Source organism: Thyridium curvatum (assembly GCF_004353045.1).
Source record: "Thyridium curvatum strain D216 chromosome Unknown NODE_3_length_876553_cov_77.224826, whole genome shotgun sequence".
NCBI classification, from domain to species: domain Eukaryota; kingdom Fungi; phylum Ascomycota; class Sordariomycetes; order Thyridiales; family Thyridiaceae; genus Thyridium; species Thyridium curvatum.
In genome coordinates this window covers 284,815-302,376 of record NW_022156758.1, presented here as the reverse complement: position 1 = coordinate 302,376, position 17,562 = coordinate 284,815, and the positions used below count along the sequence as shown (strand labels likewise).

Sequence of the window (17,562 nt, the reverse complement as noted above, 5' to 3'; positions counted from 1 at the left end):
ATCTCATGACTAAGAATCAATCACTTCTTAGAATATTATGCAATGTTTTCCAGCCAATTATCGCACTCCACAATTCCGGATTACCCTCGGCATTTTCCTTCCTTGTTCGTAAGGCTGCGTTGATACGGTCCTGGTTTGAGCCGAGTCTGGAATGGGTAGATAAAGGAGGTCCTATCCACCGCAGGTTGTGTCTGGGAAAAGAAAGGCTCTAGAAGATGTAGTAGCTCATGCATGATGTCTACGTGAAATCATATCCACCATCGTTGCGCCCCTTGCCGATCATGCCGGAGCCCCACCTTGTTGTTGTTGTTGTTGTTGTTGTTGTTGTTCTTCTTCAGCGGCTATATGCTAGGTATCCCCCCTCTACATGCAAATGGTGCTGGTACCGGTACATGTGTAGTGAGAGCGACTACAGTTATCACGATGTTATGCACCCATGCGACCCGCAGGGAAGCACAACGATTCCACAAATACAAGTACAGAAGAACAAACATCCTGGACGACGTACATCATCGCCTATACGAAAAGAGTAACATTCCAGAACATCCCCTAACCACTTTCATTCAAGAAACAATATTCGCAACCAGCCTAACCAGTGTCGAGAATAGTCTTGCAGGCCACAGATCAAACAAAGACACGTTGCGTGGGTTTTGGTGGAGCGCTTGAGTATGCGGGTTTGGAGGCGCGAACGGCCGTCAACTTCCTTCTGAAGCACTTCATAGCAGGATCTCAACAATACTTTGGACCGACTCGCCCGTAATAACAATATGCCAAGAGTCCGTTGAGGAGAGCATTAAGACGGTTGTCTGAAATGTCCACTCGAAGAACTGTTCGTGTCAGCTGTCGCAGCTGGAGGACATCCCCCATGCAGAAAATTCCACTATAATCTAAAGGTGTTATGCCTGCTGGAGATGTAATTACTTCCTGCAGAAGCTAATGTGTAGCATCTATTGTGAAGAACCATCGTTGTATATATACACTTGACAGAAATCAGCAAAGCGGCGACCTGATGGAGAGGCCAAAGCCTCAACGCAATCTTCGCCAGCTACTCCAAAATTGTCATCTTATTAGCCAAGCCTTGTCTAGGCTTAGTCATGCTCAGCAATTCATGCTCACTAGGGTGAAGGCTTTGGGTGTCGCTAGTCTGCATGCCATACTCGACAGCGATGGAAGACTGCATATGAGTGATGTCATCAGTGAGATGGGAACGAAAAAGGTTCCCTAGCAGAATGACTTTCACTTGAACGCGACGGCGTGCCCAAACCAGGGCGCATGTGAAAAGACATACAGTGCTCTGTAGAGGAGAGGGGCGGTGCGGAATGGAATAAAATCAATTATAAAGTGGTGGAAAATAATTGTGTATACATGACCTACGAGGCCTTTATTCGATAACAAATCGGAGGAGAAATATTGATGAGTACCAACCAGCTGAGATAAGGAATAGCTATAGCCGTTTAGCAGTGTCAGCCTTGGCTTCTCGGTCAAGTAATTGCATGTTGCATGTGGCTTATAACTGCTATCGATAGCCCAGCATATAACTAAGGTTTTTAAAGAATATCTTTTCGATCACACAGCAACTGCAAGATGGCCTTATCCCCTCTCTCGACAGCCCACCACAATGGGGTTCTACCCCATTCATCACCAGTCTCGATATCTGCTCCTTGATCAAGCAGCTCCTGCACGATGGCCTTATGCCCCCTGTCGATAGCACGTATTAATGGCGTCACGCCCAATCGATCACCTTTATCGATATTTGCTCCTCGATCAAGCAGCTCCTGCACGATGGGCGCAATGACCACATCCCCTCTCTCGATAGCATAACACAATGGCGACTGGGCGCATTGACCACCATTGTCGATATTTGCTCCTCGATCAAGAAGCTCCCGCATGATGGTCATATTCCCTGCCTGGATAGCACAACACAATGGCGTCACGCCCACTCGATGACCTTTATCGACATCAACTCCTCGATCAAGAAGCTGCTGCACGATAGCCTTATCCCCTCTCTCGATAGCACAAATTAATGGCATCTGGCCCCATATATCAGCTTTAGTAAGCTTACCTGCTCGATCAAGCAGCTGCTGCACAACAGCACCATTCCCTGTCTGAACAGCCCAATACAATGGTGTCTGGGCCATCCAATCAGCCGCATGAACCTGAGCCCCTCTATCCAGCAGATGCTGAACGACAGCCTCATGCCCTCTTGAGACAGCCCATGACAACGGTGTTCTGCCATCCCCATCCCTTTCATCAACACCAGTGCCAGCCTTGTCTGCTTCTTGCAACAGCATCTGTAAGGGTCCCATCAACTGATATGCCGACATCATGTGAATCATACGCATTCCTTTTGATGGGCAGTCGAATGGCTGCAACTGCATGATACGGTGGAACTTCACCCAGCGATGGAAATGGTCTTTGGATGGCAAGAAGTGGCCCAGAAGGTCTCCTTGAAAGATCCCGTGTTCCTCGCTTTGTCGTACATGCTCCACCCATGACTCGGTGGCGTAGAGTAGCATCGGAAACTGAGACTCAAGGCCATCTCTACCATAGCTTGTTGAAAGTGCTATCTCCTCCATTGCCAGGTAGTGCAAGCAGGTCCTAGAGAGCCGATAGTGTGCGGTCCCGACTGCGAACTTGGCTTTTGCGGCCTTTATTGACGCCTCGTGCAGCCAGAAAGCAGTGACGATAGCGAGAACGGCAGGTAACGGGAAAGCCTGATGCGGCAAGAGGCTTCGATGAACCCTGATGAAGCAGTCCACGTACAACATGAACACCGCAGCAAACCCGACCAAAGTTGCTGACATATTTGGACTGACTTGTAAAGCTGATAGGCTCTTCTCGATAAAATGGTCTTGAAGAGTTTTTGGAAGGTCCCTGGCCGACTGGCGGATACAGTGTGCAACCCACTTGCGGGACCCAGTGAGGATTGATAAGCCTTGGTCGATGAAAAAGTCCCTGACCGACTGATGAATAAATTGCACAACCTTTGTCTTGTATGACCCCACGGCTTCAGCAAGACCACAAGTTAGCCTTTTAAGTCTCGTCTCCACCATGTCGGGAGTGCTTGGGAAATCCCCTGCGTTCTGGCACTCCCTCAGGGACTTGAAGGGACAATCGGCGTCGATGACCATGACCCATCGTAGTTCCTCCAAAGACAAGGGCCGGGTGGCAAAGCAGATCCATTGGACCAACTTGAGTGAGTCTGATGTCATGCCTCGTAAGAGGTCGCGGTATAGTTGATAGAGATCTGGAGGGATAGAACGGATCTCGTCTTCGATCCTCGACAATCCATCACCGTCACGCTCATGGGCCCGAACCCGTTCCACCATGAGAGACGCCCACAGAAAGATACCATTTGCGCGACTGATAATCAAAGTTGGAATCACAGATGATGCTCTTCTTGAGAAGCCAGAAAGCTTATGGTTGACGTAGGCCGCAATTGCATTTTCATTTTCATGCTCAAGGCAGATTTCATGATTGCAGTCCAACTCCAAAATGGGGTAATGGCGACAACTGAAGCAAATGCGAAACGGAAACTTGGTAGCTGTGAGACGCCCGACCATGGACTCTAGCTTCCCAATCAACTCAACCGCATTCTGTCTGCCGGTCTCGTCTAATGCGTCAACAAATAGCCAGATCGGCCGATTCTCCAAGCCTTTTGCGATTGCTGACTCGAATAGACGTTGCAGCTCGGGCAGTTCCCACTCCCAGCCTTTGCCCGGTTCGCCAAAGCTGTTGTAGTGTTTCTGGAAAGCAGCCTTGAGATCCGGCAGCTCATCGGGCGCGCGACTGAGGAGCTGATGGAGGAGCGACCGAAAGAGGCCGAGCGGCGTCCTTTGGAGCTTGTTACCGCGACCGTGAAAGAAGAATGAGAGAACAAAAGCTCTATCCCTATTATTGGAAGAAACACGGACACGATCAAGAGCGTATCGCAATAATGTTGACTTTCCCGAACCGGGTTTCCCCTTGATCCAGAGCAGGCCTTGATCACAAGCAACCCAGCGCCGGTACATGTCGTGTTTAAACAGCCACTCGCAAGTACCCTCAAAAGCGGGATCAATATCCCTAGTCCGATCGTCCATTTCGAGAAAGGCCAGCGATTTCAGACAGGACTCCAAATAATCGTGTGTCCATGGCAAGCTTACTGGAGAACATTGTGTTGTGGGCTTTTCCAAAAGGTTGGCGAAGTTGTCCTTTTGAATCCTAGACGTGACAATGGGAAGCTGCCAGAGAGTCAGTCAGAACGTATATAGGGAGTGGGTGCATCTCTTCGAGACTTACCCAAGCTTGAGCCTGAGCATCTGCACAAACAATCGCGTCCTTTCCCTTCTGAATGGCACGTTCATGAGGTTCATAAAATGCGCGTGTATAGCGCGCTAAAAGTTGTCAGGAAGGTCAGGCCTAAGGATGACGATGAGGACGAACCTGGCCTCCGTAGGCACAAATACTCGTCCAAAGCTACCATGTAGAGAAGGACAGCCTTATACACTTGCACTAGCTGGTGGTCAAACTTGCCATCAGGCTGTGCTTGCCCTCTGAACAGCTTCTCATACTCGGCATATCTTGCCATGAAATCCGTGATAAACTCGATACTGGAGATGGCGCATTCGCGAGCGCCTTTCTCGTTTACAGCGACTTGCAGGCCGAACGACAGGACAGACCAGCCCAGGGCTGCATAGCCAGACTTGTCGAACTTCACCGCCGCGTCGCCGAGAGACTTGAATCTCAAAACCCCGGTGATGATTGTGTCCATTGCCTGGAGCCGGTAGTCAGCATGTATTCTGCGCGTCTAGGGGAGATGAGGCCTACAGGAGCCAAGGCTCCCTTCTTGGCTTTCTTGATCTTCTCTGCCTTGGAAAGAATAGAATTGACGACGGCGGGTGGGCCATCCTCACCATCGTGTGGTGAGCTTTCCTTGCACCCTTCAGTCATTCCCTCCATTCCTTGTTTGGATAGAAGAAGGTCGACCTTTTCACGATCTTTCTTTTCAAGGCTATCGGCTGCATCTTTCCAAAGTGTTCCAATGAGGAGGAGCGATGGGCTGGGCGTATGTTCGGGAATGGGAGGACGGGAGGGCTGCTCGAGACGGGCTTGTGGGGTCGTATTCAAGTCTGGTTGCACTAGTTCCGACGGCTCGTCGTCGATGCCGGCGCCATTCTGATTGTCCGAGATAGAATCGGGCGGGGAGTCTTCGGACAACGGCCCAGAGCCCTCCCTCTTCGCGTTGCCCAGCTCGACACCTCCCGACAGTAGAGATGGAGTCTTTGGCTGGCACTTTTTCCCCGGCGAGGCCTTTTCTTTGAACTTCTCCCATTGTGGACGCATGTTGATGGAATGCTCGAGGGCGAGGAGAGATGTTGCACTTGGGCTTAACGAATGCGAGCTTGACTACAGGCTTGCACGACCGCAGCGAAGAGAGCAGGTGCACGAACAGAAAGCAGGTTTGGCCTGAAGAATCAAAGAAAGCCTGAGCGGGGTGAGCTGAAAAGCCCAACATGTCGCCGCGTTTAGAGGGCCAATTGGCATCCGGGGATGAGGAGAGAAGCAAAAAGGGGATGGCGAATCAGGAAGGCAAACTGTCACGGCGCATGAGTGGCCCAATGCTCCAGGCAACTCTGAGCTTCCTACGAATCAAACTTGCAGACGAGGGAGACGATGGTTGTTCGGTCGCCACTCGGAATAGAACCGGCAGCCTGTCTGATTGAAAGGCAAGTGGCTTTCCTCCGCCTTGCCCCGAGCGCACCACAAAGGCAGGCCAAGTGATAAGACATTCTGAAAATACGGGAGAGATCGGAATAATGGGAGTTACCGATATGAGCGATAGGCCTTTTGGGGGCGGGGGGGCAGGATTTTAAAAATACAGCCATCAGGCAAGATGTTGGACCGTGATGCATTGCCCAAAGATAACCAAGTCGTGCTGAGAAAAGTGGACGGATGTTCATCTAGGAGTGCTTCATTTTTGGCAGCGTTGCTTCTGCTCTGCAGTCATGTTGAAGGCTGTCATAGCGTGCTTTGGGCAAGGCGGGGAGAATGTTGGTTGTAATACCAGCACTGCCAACACGGCCATTGCGCATCTGAAGGGGGCCGGACCATGCGAGGTTCCGGCTCAATCAACGGTATGCGCCACACAATGCAACTGGCCAGCCGTGTCACCTCGTATACACCTGGGGGCCGAACTGCATGTTCACCCTATCTGATTGGTAACCGCTTCCTTCTTTCCATGGACATTCGAAGTTCCTGCATGTGCAAGGGACCTCTGTACTCACACCTATCAGCTCAGCACGTCAGGCCAACTTACATGGTGAATAGGGATCTGACATAGGGGCAAGCAATGGCCCGGTGCTGACCCAATAGCGATGATATAATAGGGGTTGCCCGTATGCAATGAAAGATATGCTCTCAGCTGTCCCTGGCCGATTCGAATCGTGGCCACATGCCCAAGCTTTTCATCCATTCGTTCGTTGATTTCCCTCCCTCTTGCTCGTTATTCGCTACTCATGCTGTATGCGCTTTAGAAAGGCCGAGCATGATCTACTAGATTGATAGAATGCCCAGACAGACAACGATGATATCTTCAGGCCGCCTCGCTATCCTCGCCGCCCTGTTTCACGTGGCGCTTGGCTCCACCGACTATTTCTCAAGCCCGCGCGAAAAGGATGTTCTGGTCATCGGAGACACCCAGAGAATCAAATGGTTTACGGCAATGCCCAAGTTTACCCTCGCGCTCTGGCAAGAGAACAATGGCAAGGGCTCGTCACTGGGACCTGTACTTCTCGGTAAGCACGTCCAGCGTTCAGTCCTCTGCGTGAGACGGTTGCAATAATAGGTCCTGTTGCCACTCTTCAGAGGCGTCCTACTGAGATCGTTTTGTTTTAGAAATCAAAGGTGGATCCCCGGTTTCGCAGTTCGACTGGGTTGTGCAGACTTACTCGATGGACTTCCAAAAGTCGAACCACTTCTTCTTCTGGCTGTGTGAAGGTGATGCCAGCCAGCAGGGCAATCGGTCCAACCATTACTTTATTTCAGGTTACTTCAACATTACCGATAAGCAGTTATCAACGTCTACGCCGTTGCCTTCCTCTTCAGCGACATCGACATCGACCACGAGTACAAACATCCCGTCGCTTGTAAGCATAGCCAGCGATGACGGGTCATCACGGGACTCAGGCTTGAGCCCAGGAGTTGTCGCAGCTATCGTTGTTAGCTCATGCGTTGGGATTGCAGCAATCATTGGAATTTTCTATTGGGTTTCGCGGCTCAGTAAAACCCAGAAGAAGCTCGTAGCTCGGTTGGAACAGCTGAGTGAAGGGACAGATCAGCAGCAAGATCATCCGCCAAAGGAGCAGCATATTCACCGCGATTCATCCCTGTTGTCACCGCAAATGCTGATGGCTAGAGAAAACCCAAAACTGGTGGAACTGAGTTGACAGTTGGGACTGGACATGGTGAAGTTGTCTTGAAAGTTGACCTTGTTCTGGAAGATCTTGAAAGTATATGGCTAGAAATCGGAGTATCTTGATAAGTTCAGAGCATATCAACACAGTACATAAATGGTGAAGGTTGGATTACAATGAGCTGCACGAAATAACTGTACAGCACAGACAGCCTCAGCTGCAAGTCCCGAGAAGGACCCTTCGGTGCTCCTGGCGCCTCCGCGAGGGCGTGCAACATAGCCGATTCACCCGCAACCAGTTGTTTTAGCCTCATCCAATCGCAATTACACTCCGAGAGGTACCACGCCAGGGCAATCCTCGATACGACATTCATATAACCCTGCCCCGCGGGAAGTGCCAGGTACGCGGCCGAATCAGGTCTCCGTCTCCTAGGGATGTCATATTGAATATCCCAAGTGCCGGTCATGTCTCCAGCAAGCCCCCTTTTCCCGGGGAATTGATCTCTCGGAGCCCCGGAGATTGAATCATTCTCCACGCACTGCAGGTCTTTCGTTATATAGCCGGATCCCAGTTGGCACCCTCTCCTCGCCAAGACCAACCGACTCGACTGTCATCAGCATCCATCACCCTGGATGTCCCTAAGCTGATACCGCAATCCCCAACAACACACCGATCGATCACAATGCTCTCGACAACCCTACACACTATCCTCCTCCTCGGCGGTGCCGCCACCTCGGCCTCGGCAGCCTGCACCCGCGACGACCTGAAAGCCGCGGCGAGCAGCTACGTCGAGGCCCAGGCCGCCGGCAAGCCGTCCTTCACGGCCCTCGACGCCTCCCCGGACGTGGCCTACTCGGAGAACTTCAAGACCGTGCCCGTGGCGACGGGCATCCTCTCGCAGGCGCTCAAGATCGACTTCAACCGCAGCATCTACGACACGACGCAGTGCGCGACCTACACGGAGCTCGTCTCCGCGACGGGTGCCCACCCGTACGTCATCGGCACGCAGATGCGCTTCGCCGACGGCGACGCGTCGAAGGTCACCAAGATGGAGTCCATCGTGACCGACAAGGGCGACTGGCTGTTCAACGCCACGGGCACGCTGTACTACGCCTCGCGCGAGGCCTGGCCCGAGATCCCCGAGGACAAGCGCGACAGCCGCGAGGCCATCAAGGCCGCGGGCGACGCCTACTGCGACCTGTTCAACGACAAGTCGGCCAAGGTGCCCTGGGGCACGCCCTGCGAGCGCCTCGAGGGCGGCATGTACACGGGCAGAGGGTCGCCGACGGACTCGTGCAACGTGGGCGTGCCGAGCGGCGTCAAGCTGATTGACAGGCGGTACGTGATCGACGAGGTCATGGGCACGGTCGACATCTTCATGACGTTTGGGTCCATCCCCGACAGCCACGAGTTCCGGGTCGAGAACGGGAAGCTGCGGTTCGTGCACACCATGTCTGTCATGGGCGGTTGAGCAGAGAGGACAGGGAAGCTGTGGTGCAGAAGAAGGGCATATACGGACGGTGTCTGTTGGAAAACCGCGTCAAATGGGTATTGATTGTGCAAAGAGCCTACACACATGCGCCCTAAAGGGTCTCTATCTAGCTTCGATAGGACATCGGAAAAGAACGCCATACTCCAGATCATGTCGCAATACCATGCCCATGCAGTGATACCCATGCAGTGATGCCATATGCCATGACAAGGAACCCCAAACGCCTTGCCGTCTCACAGAGTAGAGACATTCAACCCCAGTTCAAAACCGTAAAAGAAAAGGAAAGAAAAAAGTACAAGACCCGAGACCCAAGCCCACTCTCATAGAATGCCCAAGAACCCACCACTCTGCGCAAACTTGACCTGAAACTCCCTCAGGTCTGCCCAGTGCCGCAGCTCCTGGTCCTCGTCCTCGGGCGTCATGGTCTCGAGCGCGCCGTCGTAGTTCATATTACTCTGCTGCTGCTGCTGCGACGAGGACTCCGCCAGCGGCGTCGGAGCCACGCCGCCCAGCTTCTCGAGCTTGACGAGGATCTCGAGGAAGCGGCCGAGGTACTGGTCGGCGCGCACGGCGACGGGGCCCTTGCGCTCGCGCGCGCCGTTGAGCAGCGTCGAGGCGACCTGGCGGATCTTGTTGATGAGCGAGTTGCCGTTGGGCTCCATGCTGCGCTGCGGGATCGACGTCAGCAGCACGAGCGTGTTCTCGACGATGAGCTCGCGCTCGAGCGTCATCTTGGCGTCGATCGGGTCCTCCGCGCCCGCCCTGCCGGCACTAGCTCCCGACGACGACAGGGCGTCGAGCTCGCGGACGGCGGCGGCGGCCACGTCGACGGGCTGTAGCTGCTGCCGGGCCCGGTTCGCGTCGCGCAGGTTGAGGTACAGCTCGACAAAGTAGGAGCGCGTCGCCAGCGAGGACGCGTAGATGTTGGACTTTTGGATCTCGAACTGCACCTGCAGGCGCCGGCGCGGGTCCTTGTAGAACATGTTGCGCAGGTCGTTCTCGCGCATGGTCGGCTCGCCGGCCGGGTAGTACTGCTGGCCGTGCGCCTCCTGGAGGTGCCTGAGCGCCGAGGGGCCGATGACGCCCGCGGCCGCCGCCGGGCCGCCGTCGTCGCTGCGCGGGGAGGTGCTGATGCCGGGTATGGGTTGGAGGTCGAGCCGCAGCTCGGCGGGGATCGCGGCGGTGACCTGGTTCACCTTGGCGAGGCAGTCGTGCAGGATGTATTTCGCCTGCGACCAGGGCAGGGTGCGGAAGCCGTGGTGCAGCTCATGGCCGAGGATGGGGTTCATGGTCATGTAGACCTGGCAGCCCTTGATGAAGCCGGTCATGCGGGTGATGGTGCCGGGCTCCGGGGTCTGGATGCCGTCGGCAAAGATGTGCTCGTCGTTGACGTCCGCGGGGAGCTCGGGGTACGGCTCGGCGCCTGTCGGCGGCGGGATGATGGGGTGCATCGAGGTCGAGCCCAGCTGGGTCATGGACCGCGTGCCGACGAACTGGACCCAGAAGATGCGCTTGCCGATCTCGTACTCGATGTGGTTGAGCGGCCTGTTGGCCGACGCGTAGTAGAGGCCGGCTTCCTGTGTTCGCGGCCGGTGCAGGCCGAGTTCGCGCGTGATGGCCATGGTCTCGGCCATGTACCTGTGGCACACCCGCCACTGCAGGCTGTAGCCCGCTCCGAGCCCCAGGAAGTAGCTCGTCGCGGCGTCGTAGACGTCGTAGTCCTCCTTGGCCATGAAGGTCACGCCGCGCGCTTGCATGGCCACGAGCCGGCACTGCTCGATCATCAGGATGGCGCGCGGGAACAGGTCGGCGCTGTGCTGGGCCTTGAGGTGGTACCGGGCGCTTCGGGGGAAGGACGCGACCAGGGTGCCGATCATGCTCGCGAGCAGGGCCAGAAAGCGGGGGCTCGTGCGGTCTCGCCTCTCGAGGAAGGCCTGCCGGAAGGTCGGCTCGTGCGGAAAGGGAGTCAAGGGGTGGATGTAGGTGAAGAAGTCGTCGACCAGCAGGACGAGGATGTCCCACGGCGCAATGTCCTCGGCATCGAGGGGCTTCGTTCGAGGGGTGCGGGTCGGGGTAGGGGTAGGGGTGTCGTCTGCCGAGATGGACACGAGGGTCTCGGCGGCATTGTGAGGCGTGGGTGACATATTGTTGGAGTTGGTTCGAGCTCGCTTGGCTTTGGCAGCTTCGGCGTGCCGGTTCGGAGGGCCTCGTCGTCGCTGGGGTCGAGTATAAGTGCATTCAACGCCGAGGGAGATGCAGGCCTTGCAGGGCGGGCCGGCTTCGTCGCACTGGGCAAGAGAGGGCGGTCAGCTCCTTGTCTCCTTGTCACTTTTTGGAGCCAGACTGAATGGCTAGGGGAGATCAGACTGACCTTGACTTTGCGCGAGCTGCACATGTCGCAGGCGCGGCGCATCCGGGTCTGCTTTGAGGGCGGTGCTGTAGAGCGGCCCGGTCTTGCGGGGATGGGCACTGTGGGATTGCCATTGGGCGACGTCGCCGGCGAGTAGCCGGGAATGGGCGGCAGGCGATGCATGCCATTGTAGCCAGGATCGGCGGTCGCAGCCTGGAGGGCCTCGAGGTCATGGTGAGACGGAGCTGAAGCTATCGGTGACACTGCAGCGATGGATGCGCCGGGAGTCGAGGATGTCGGCGACGTTGCGTAGGGTTGGTAAGGGGCGGCGAGAAGCGCTGGGATTGAATTGACAGCTTGTGCTTGAGGGGGCAAATGAGAAGAAGCAGTCGCGACAGCCGGGCCAGCAGCGCCGTGCTGCCTATCTGGCAATGGGTAATCCGCCATGGTGCAGACGCCAGCGGCCGGTCATCGGGAGAACCGAGACTCTCCAGAGTTGGCCGAGGCGGAGTTGTTGGCGGGCGTTCCCTTGTCGCGATTTGATTTAACTAGCTAGTGGTGGGGGGAGAAACGGCGTGCAGTAGGCTGGAGGCACAGGTGGAGAAAGGAATGGATGGAAAGGATGGAAAAACAACGGCGGTCTCTTGGCTTTGGTCAACTGGTGGTCTGGACTCTGAAAGGGCACGGACCTTCTCCTCAGAGGATTCATGCTTGTCTTGATTTGATTGTCCAAGTTGACACAGAAATAACTATAGGTACCTTACCTACAATAGGTACTATTCACAACCTCAGCAGGGCTATTGACTGGAGTGCAGTGAAGGAAATACAACATGTCAGTCATCCAACTTTGACATTGCACTACGATACTGTGAGTCTGTGAAGACTAAACATCAAAGGAGGTGACTGCTTGGCTCGCTCTTGGTCATTGCCAGCAATACCCTCCTCTCACTTGCCAAGTCGAGACTCTGGCTTCTTCATCCAACATGAACGACAAAATATCATGGCTTTCCATTTTCAGCATACATCAACACTTCTCCGAGATGGGAATAGCTTCCCGGATGGAGAGCTCCTTATTAAGTACCCAGCAATTGGGTAAATCCTCCTCAACGTCACTGGCTCGGGTAAATACCTTCCCCAGGTTTGTTAACGGCCGTGATATTGCAGGCGAGTGTGCTCCTTTAGGAAAGCTTGTTATTATTAAACCCTCATAACTCTCCTGAGTTCATTCCATTGTCTCGGAAGAATCAATTCATCCTTCGTTCTCGAACTCTTCATTGTCCTCGCAAGATCATCAAGATGCGAATATCATCCTCGCCATCACTCCGCCACGCCGCTCTCTGCGCCCTCCTCCTCGCAAGGACAGTCGACTCGGCCGCCCTGTCCCAGGCCGCAAGAACCGTCCGCGTCTGGTCGACAGTCCAGTCCACCGTCACGGCCATCCCCTTCATCAACCCGAGGCGCATGACCGTCTACACCACCCAGACCGTCACGAGCCTGCAGGACGCGCCCCGGCCGACCGTCTTCCCCACCACCGTCGTCGAGACGGCCATCATGAGCATCACCTGGGAGTCGCGCGTCACCTACCTCGACGACGGCGCCACGACGACAGAGTTCTCCTCCACGACCGCCACCGTGCCTTCGACCTGGGTCGTCGCGGGCGCGCCCCAGCCGACCAATCTGGCCGTCGGGCGCGATCCGGCCTGCGGCAAGTCCCCTATCGCTGCCGCCGCCGAGGCGCCGCAGTGCGCCTCGCGCGGCTTGCACACCGGGTGCCAGGGCCAGTGCCAGCTGCGGGACGGCGCGTTCTGGTGCCTGCTGATGGGCTACGCGGACTACAAGGTGGACAGCCTGAAGATGGGCCGCGCGTGCTGGGGCGGCGACAACCAGTTCGAGCAGCTCAACACGCCGTGCCTGGAGGGCGACCAGAGGACGGCCTGCACCGCGGACAAAGGCCTGGACGACTCGTGGGGAGCAGTGAATTGGATTGGTCCCATTGCTGGACATTAAAAACGACTGTCAATCGAGTAACGAATACAAGAAGAACTGACTGCCTTGCAAACTATTATCGACCACCCGCTGTACAACTGTACAATACACCGCGACACAAGCCCCTACCCTACCCACAAGTCCAGCTCGCCGCGTCATCGATGTTACCACCCACAAACAGCGCCTTCTCAGGCCACGGGCACACAGGCCTCGTCCGGTTCGTCGACAGGTCCGCGTTGAACGCCGTGGCAATGACCTGCCCCACCGCCGTCCCGTCCTCGACCCACCGCATCAGCGCCGCCAGCGCGTCGTACGCCGGGTCGCCGAGGTGGCCCGGCACAGACCAGCCGTCGCCGAGCCCGACGGACCGCAGCACCGCCGCCTGCCCGCCGGCCCCGATGTCCCACGGCGCGCCGTAGCGCGCGTTGCTGAGGAAGCAGTGCGCCATGCCGGGGATCTCAAAGTAGCGGAACCACCGCCTCGTCGCCGCCAGGTCGCCGCCGTCCGCGGCCGCGACCGTGGCGTTGTAGTACTGCAGCGACGTCTTGGGCGAGATCAGCCCGTCGCCCGTGCCGTGGTACATGACGATCTTGCCGCCGCGGTCGCGGTACGGCGACACGTCGAACTTGTCCGCCGTCGGGCGGCCCGGGTCCACGCGCTCCGAGTCCGGCACCACGGCGTCGTTGAACTCGCGCCAGCTGTAATTAGTTCGGTTGTACAGCCACCAGCGCTCGTAGTCAAAGTCGAACCCCTGCATCGTCGCCACGTTGCCAAAGTACACGCCCCACTGGTCCTCGGACCCGAGCTGGAAGCCGTGGCTGGCGAACCGGCCCGTGTCCAGGACGTAGTCGTCGTAGATCCGGCGCGCTGTCCGCGCCTGCCCCGCCGTCAGGCACGTGTTGGGGTCCGAGCACACGACCTGGCTGATGTCGAAGTTGCAGCGCTCGGGTGAGCTGACGATGCGGTCCACATGGCCGTCGATGCTGTCGCACTGGCGCAGGACCTCGGCGGCGAGGATGGACATCTGCTGCGTTCCCAAGAGGTCGGCGCGCGGCGCGCTGAGCAGGTCGTGCGCCACCTTGCCGACCCACGGCATCAGGTGCGCCGTGTCCCACGCCGCCGCGCCGATGAGCGCCCCGTCGAAGGCCTTCTCGTCGTACTGGATCTCCCGCAGGCCCTGGCGCCCGCCGGTCGAGCAGCTGCTGTAGTACGAGTACGCCGGGGCCTTGCCGTAGTAGTGCCCGATCAGCAGCTTGCCGACCAGCACCGACCCGTGCATGGCCCGGTAGCCCCAGTCCAGCAGCCGGGCCGGCGTGGCCCAGGTGAGGTCGCTGCCGATCGAGTTGTGGCCGTTGTCGGTCGAGATGGTCGCGAAGCCAAAGTGCGGCCCCTGGCCCATCTCGATCCAGTTGATGCCCCCCGCGAAGGAGGCACTGCCGACCGTGAGCGTCCTGGAGTTCCAGTTCGCCGCTGGGGGGAGGAACATGCCGAAGCGGTAGTCTGACTGGATCGCGTCCGTCGTGTTTCTGATCTTGACGATCACGGCGCAGACCTCGGGTAGCAGGTCCGCGGGCTGCGGGAAGCCCTTGTCGTCGGGCTCGCCATATGTGCCGTTGGTGACATGGTCCACTTTCTCGATAGTGACAGTGACTCCGGGGAGAGATACAGCGCCCTGGAAGAGACCGCTGTTGCAGGTAGCTGTCTGCGAGCAGCTCCGGCGAGACGGGCCGGCAAGGCAGCATCTGCCAACGAGCAGCAGGAGAGCGGCAGTGGTCGCGATCAACATGGCTCGGACCAAGGTAGTGTGGAAGCTGTAATATGCAGGATCAATAAAACCGCAATCTATCTCATCCTTCGATCCGCAATGCCGGGGCCCATCGCTGCAGTGATGTCGCTTTATATTATATTAGGGGTCCTGTTAATGGCAGTGCGCATACCTGGTTGACGGGTGCCTCCTGGCCTTGGCCTTGAACGTGTCCGTGACCGCGACCTGCTTCGCTGATGACTCTTTGACTTCGTATTCGCCATGCTCCTCCTGCCTATTCCAGCCTGCCGAAGGCACCGAGGGATCTTTCTCTGGTCCGTGTGCCTCATCATGGCTCTCGCTATGCCTCGCTGACGTGCTTAGTGGGTGGTACTTGGCGGCGCGGCGGGTGCGCATGACGAAACGAGCCAACCAGGCGCAAGGCAAGCCCCGGTGTCGCCGTCCGAATGTGGTTTGGCAGCTGACTTAGTTCGTTACGATTTGGAATGGTCGCATTTTGCGTGCCTTTGGGTGTGTTACAGAACAAGAGGCAATACCGAGGCAGAAATTGACACGAAAGAGACTAGAGGAATGATGCCGAACAGGTTCCAACGGTCGAGTGGCCCAGGTGGTCAGACCCTCGTGGCTGACGGGCTGACGTGCTCGGAACCCATCAGCCGCAGGCAGCGTCGCATTTCGTCATCCGTTCTGGTAAGCCCAGTGTCAATAGTGCCATGTGGAGGAGATGTAACCCCCCGGGCGCAGCTTGTTCCTTATTGGCGGTGTTTCTGGGGTCTCGTCTCTCGTCAGGATCACGCCAAGTTGTTCAACGGGTTGGCATCTACCAACGGCGGGGGTCAAAGTGCAACTTGCCCGTCTCGGCAGAGTTAGTCCTAAAGAAGACAAAGGGAGGTTGGTGAAGCAGAGTCTTTATTGACAGCCTGCATAACATTGCATCTCGCAAGACGGAATGTTTGCGCTCATTGCTTTCATCACGTCCCTTCTTTATGCAGCAACCTGCCATCCAACATCGCAAACCTTTTTTCTTTGTTCTGCTGTACACCTCAAGAGGCCTCTCAGGAGCATCGACACCTTCTACCCCTGTTGCAATCTGCGAACCACTCCCCGGGCAAACCAAGCATGTTCGAACCCATCAAGGCTCGTTGCCAGTGTGTGTAGATCACAAACTACACAACCAGGATCCTGGGACATACGACGTATTCGATGAAGCTGGGATCCCTCCAATCATCCGACATCAGCTCCTGCAGTCTCTGCCGCGTCATGAACGCCTGCAGCCTGTGCCGCCTCTTCAACGCCTGCAGCCACGGGTAATGGCCCGCATGCCACACAGACACGCCCAAGCTGATATTAACTATGAACACCCATATAAATCTCGCCCGAGCTCCCCTGCATGACCACCACCTGCCCAGCCGCACCCACCGCTTCCGCCCAAATGACACGAGGACTGCGGGCGGTGACCTTGATCAGGGTAAAAAGTGAGAAATGGCGAAAGGGCAGAAAAGGGGGACCGAAACAAAAAAAAAACAAAAAGACAAAAAGAATAGCGACTTTGGCATCATCGGGAATCGAACGCATCCCAATTGCACCAGGAAACCTCACTGAAATGCCGCCGCTTCAACAACCCGAACCCCTAACCACTATGGCATATTGCCATACGCCGCTATTGCTTGTGAGTATTGTTATCCTTGACTATAAGGCCTTCGGCACTTCCAAGTTAGGATTCTCTGTCGACCATGTCTCGTTGCTCAATGGTCTCCCTTGCTTCTGCCACTGGCCCGGCGGCGACATCTGCGCTCTCGGGCCCTGAAGATCATATTGCAAAGTTGCAACAAGCGGCTCTCGGGGGTATCACTGATCCGCATGTTGGGATAATTGTCCTGGACCATGAAAGTAATCAACGCATTCTAAGCCGCGTCAGTCACAATGCAATAGACAACTCAGGATTATTTCCAAGCAATCCGTTTTTACCCCTAGGGAGTGGACTTGGACCGTGTCAAATTCCTCCAACATAGTCCACTCAAGTACGTCGTAGGCACTTCCAATACCACTCCCTCAGCGCCTGGTGGCAGGCCTCCAGGCGTAGTTATCTGGTCAGCCGTGTGCTTGGTAGATATCTCGGAGCTCTTGGTCAGTCCTTTGTGTTAGCCTGCAACGACATAAAAGGCTTCGGCATGTCAGCTCGCCTCAGTCTCCTACCACTGGTAGTTCCGTGATCCGTCCTCTGGAATTCGGAATATTAAAGTCACATAGTCTCCACGATCCACGTCAGTCAACACCAAGAATGTTCTATCCCTGTACTTCTCTAGCACTTCCGCTAACATCACCGTCTCTGAATCGCACGTCCTATCCCGCCAGCCTCCCGGGTCGTCGTTGTCGTACGTCGGCTGATACAGATACTTCACCACAAAATAGCGCCTCACAGTGCCGTCCGAGGTGTCCAGCATGTAGCAGCTGCCTTCTTGGTCCGATCCAGTCTTCAACTGCACTACCCACGCAAGAACGCGGAATTTGATCTAGCAGCCGCGGCGGGGTTAGCATGTAGTCAACTCGATTACTTCCTGTCTGGGAGTCTACA

The 17,562-nt window shown here is 56.2% G+C and overlaps 6 protein-coding genes across 6 annotated transcripts; 3 read left to right on the top strand and 3 right to left on the bottom strand.

The window, feature by feature from the left end:
• Positions 1-1,547: 1,547 nt before the first annotated feature.
• On the bottom strand, positions 1,548-5,325 carry E0L32_000788 (uncharacterized protein; the record flags this gene model as incomplete). The annotated part of the gene is made up of 4 exons (XM_031142676.1): positions 1,548-4,223; positions 4,282-4,376; positions 4,426-4,756; positions 4,810-5,325. The coding sequence occupies 4 exons, from the start codon at positions 5,323-5,325 to the stop codon at positions 1,548-1,550; spliced, it is 3,618 nt and encodes a 1,205-aa protein (XP_030994322.1).
• A 1,240-nt stretch (positions 5,326-6,565) lies between these two features.
• On the top strand, positions 6,566-7,427 carry E0L32_000787 (uncharacterized protein; the record flags this gene model as incomplete). Its single annotated transcript, XM_031142664.1, has 2 exons — positions 6,566-6,776; positions 6,877-7,427. The coding sequence occupies 2 exons, from the start codon at positions 6,566-6,568 to the stop codon at positions 7,425-7,427; spliced, it is 762 nt and encodes a 253-aa protein (XP_030994321.1).
• A 649-nt stretch (positions 7,428-8,076) lies between these two features.
• On the top strand, positions 8,077-8,865 carry E0L32_000786 (uncharacterized protein; the record flags this gene model as incomplete). The annotated part of the gene is made up of 1 exon (XM_031142653.1): positions 8,077-8,865. One exon carries the CDS (start codon positions 8,077-8,079, stop codon positions 8,863-8,865), a length of 789 nt encoding a protein of 262 aa, XP_030994320.1.
• Positions 8,866-9,206: 341 nt separating this feature from the next.
• On the bottom strand, positions 9,207-11,683 carry E0L32_000785 (uncharacterized protein; the record flags this gene model as incomplete). The annotated part of the gene is made up of 2 exons (XM_031142642.1): positions 9,207-11,174; positions 11,258-11,683. 2 exons carry the CDS (start codon positions 11,681-11,683, stop codon positions 9,207-9,209), a joined length of 2,394 nt encoding a protein of 797 aa, XP_030994319.1.
• Positions 11,684-12,532: 849 nt separating this feature from the next.
• On the top strand, positions 12,533-13,243 carry E0L32_000784 (uncharacterized protein; the record flags this gene model as incomplete). Its single annotated transcript, XM_031142631.1, has 1 exon — positions 12,533-13,243. The coding sequence occupies one exon, from the start codon at positions 12,533-12,535 to the stop codon at positions 13,241-13,243; it is 711 nt and encodes a 236-aa protein (XP_030994318.1).
• Positions 13,244-13,352: 109 nt separating this feature from the next.
• On the bottom strand, positions 13,353-15,383 carry E0L32_000783 (uncharacterized protein; the record flags this gene model as incomplete). Its single annotated transcript, XM_031142620.1, has 2 exons — positions 13,353-15,102; positions 15,160-15,383. 2 exons carry the CDS (start codon positions 15,381-15,383, stop codon positions 13,353-13,355), a joined length of 1,974 nt encoding a protein of 657 aa, XP_030994317.1.
• Between the last annotated feature and the right edge of the window lie 2,179 nt (positions 15,384-17,562).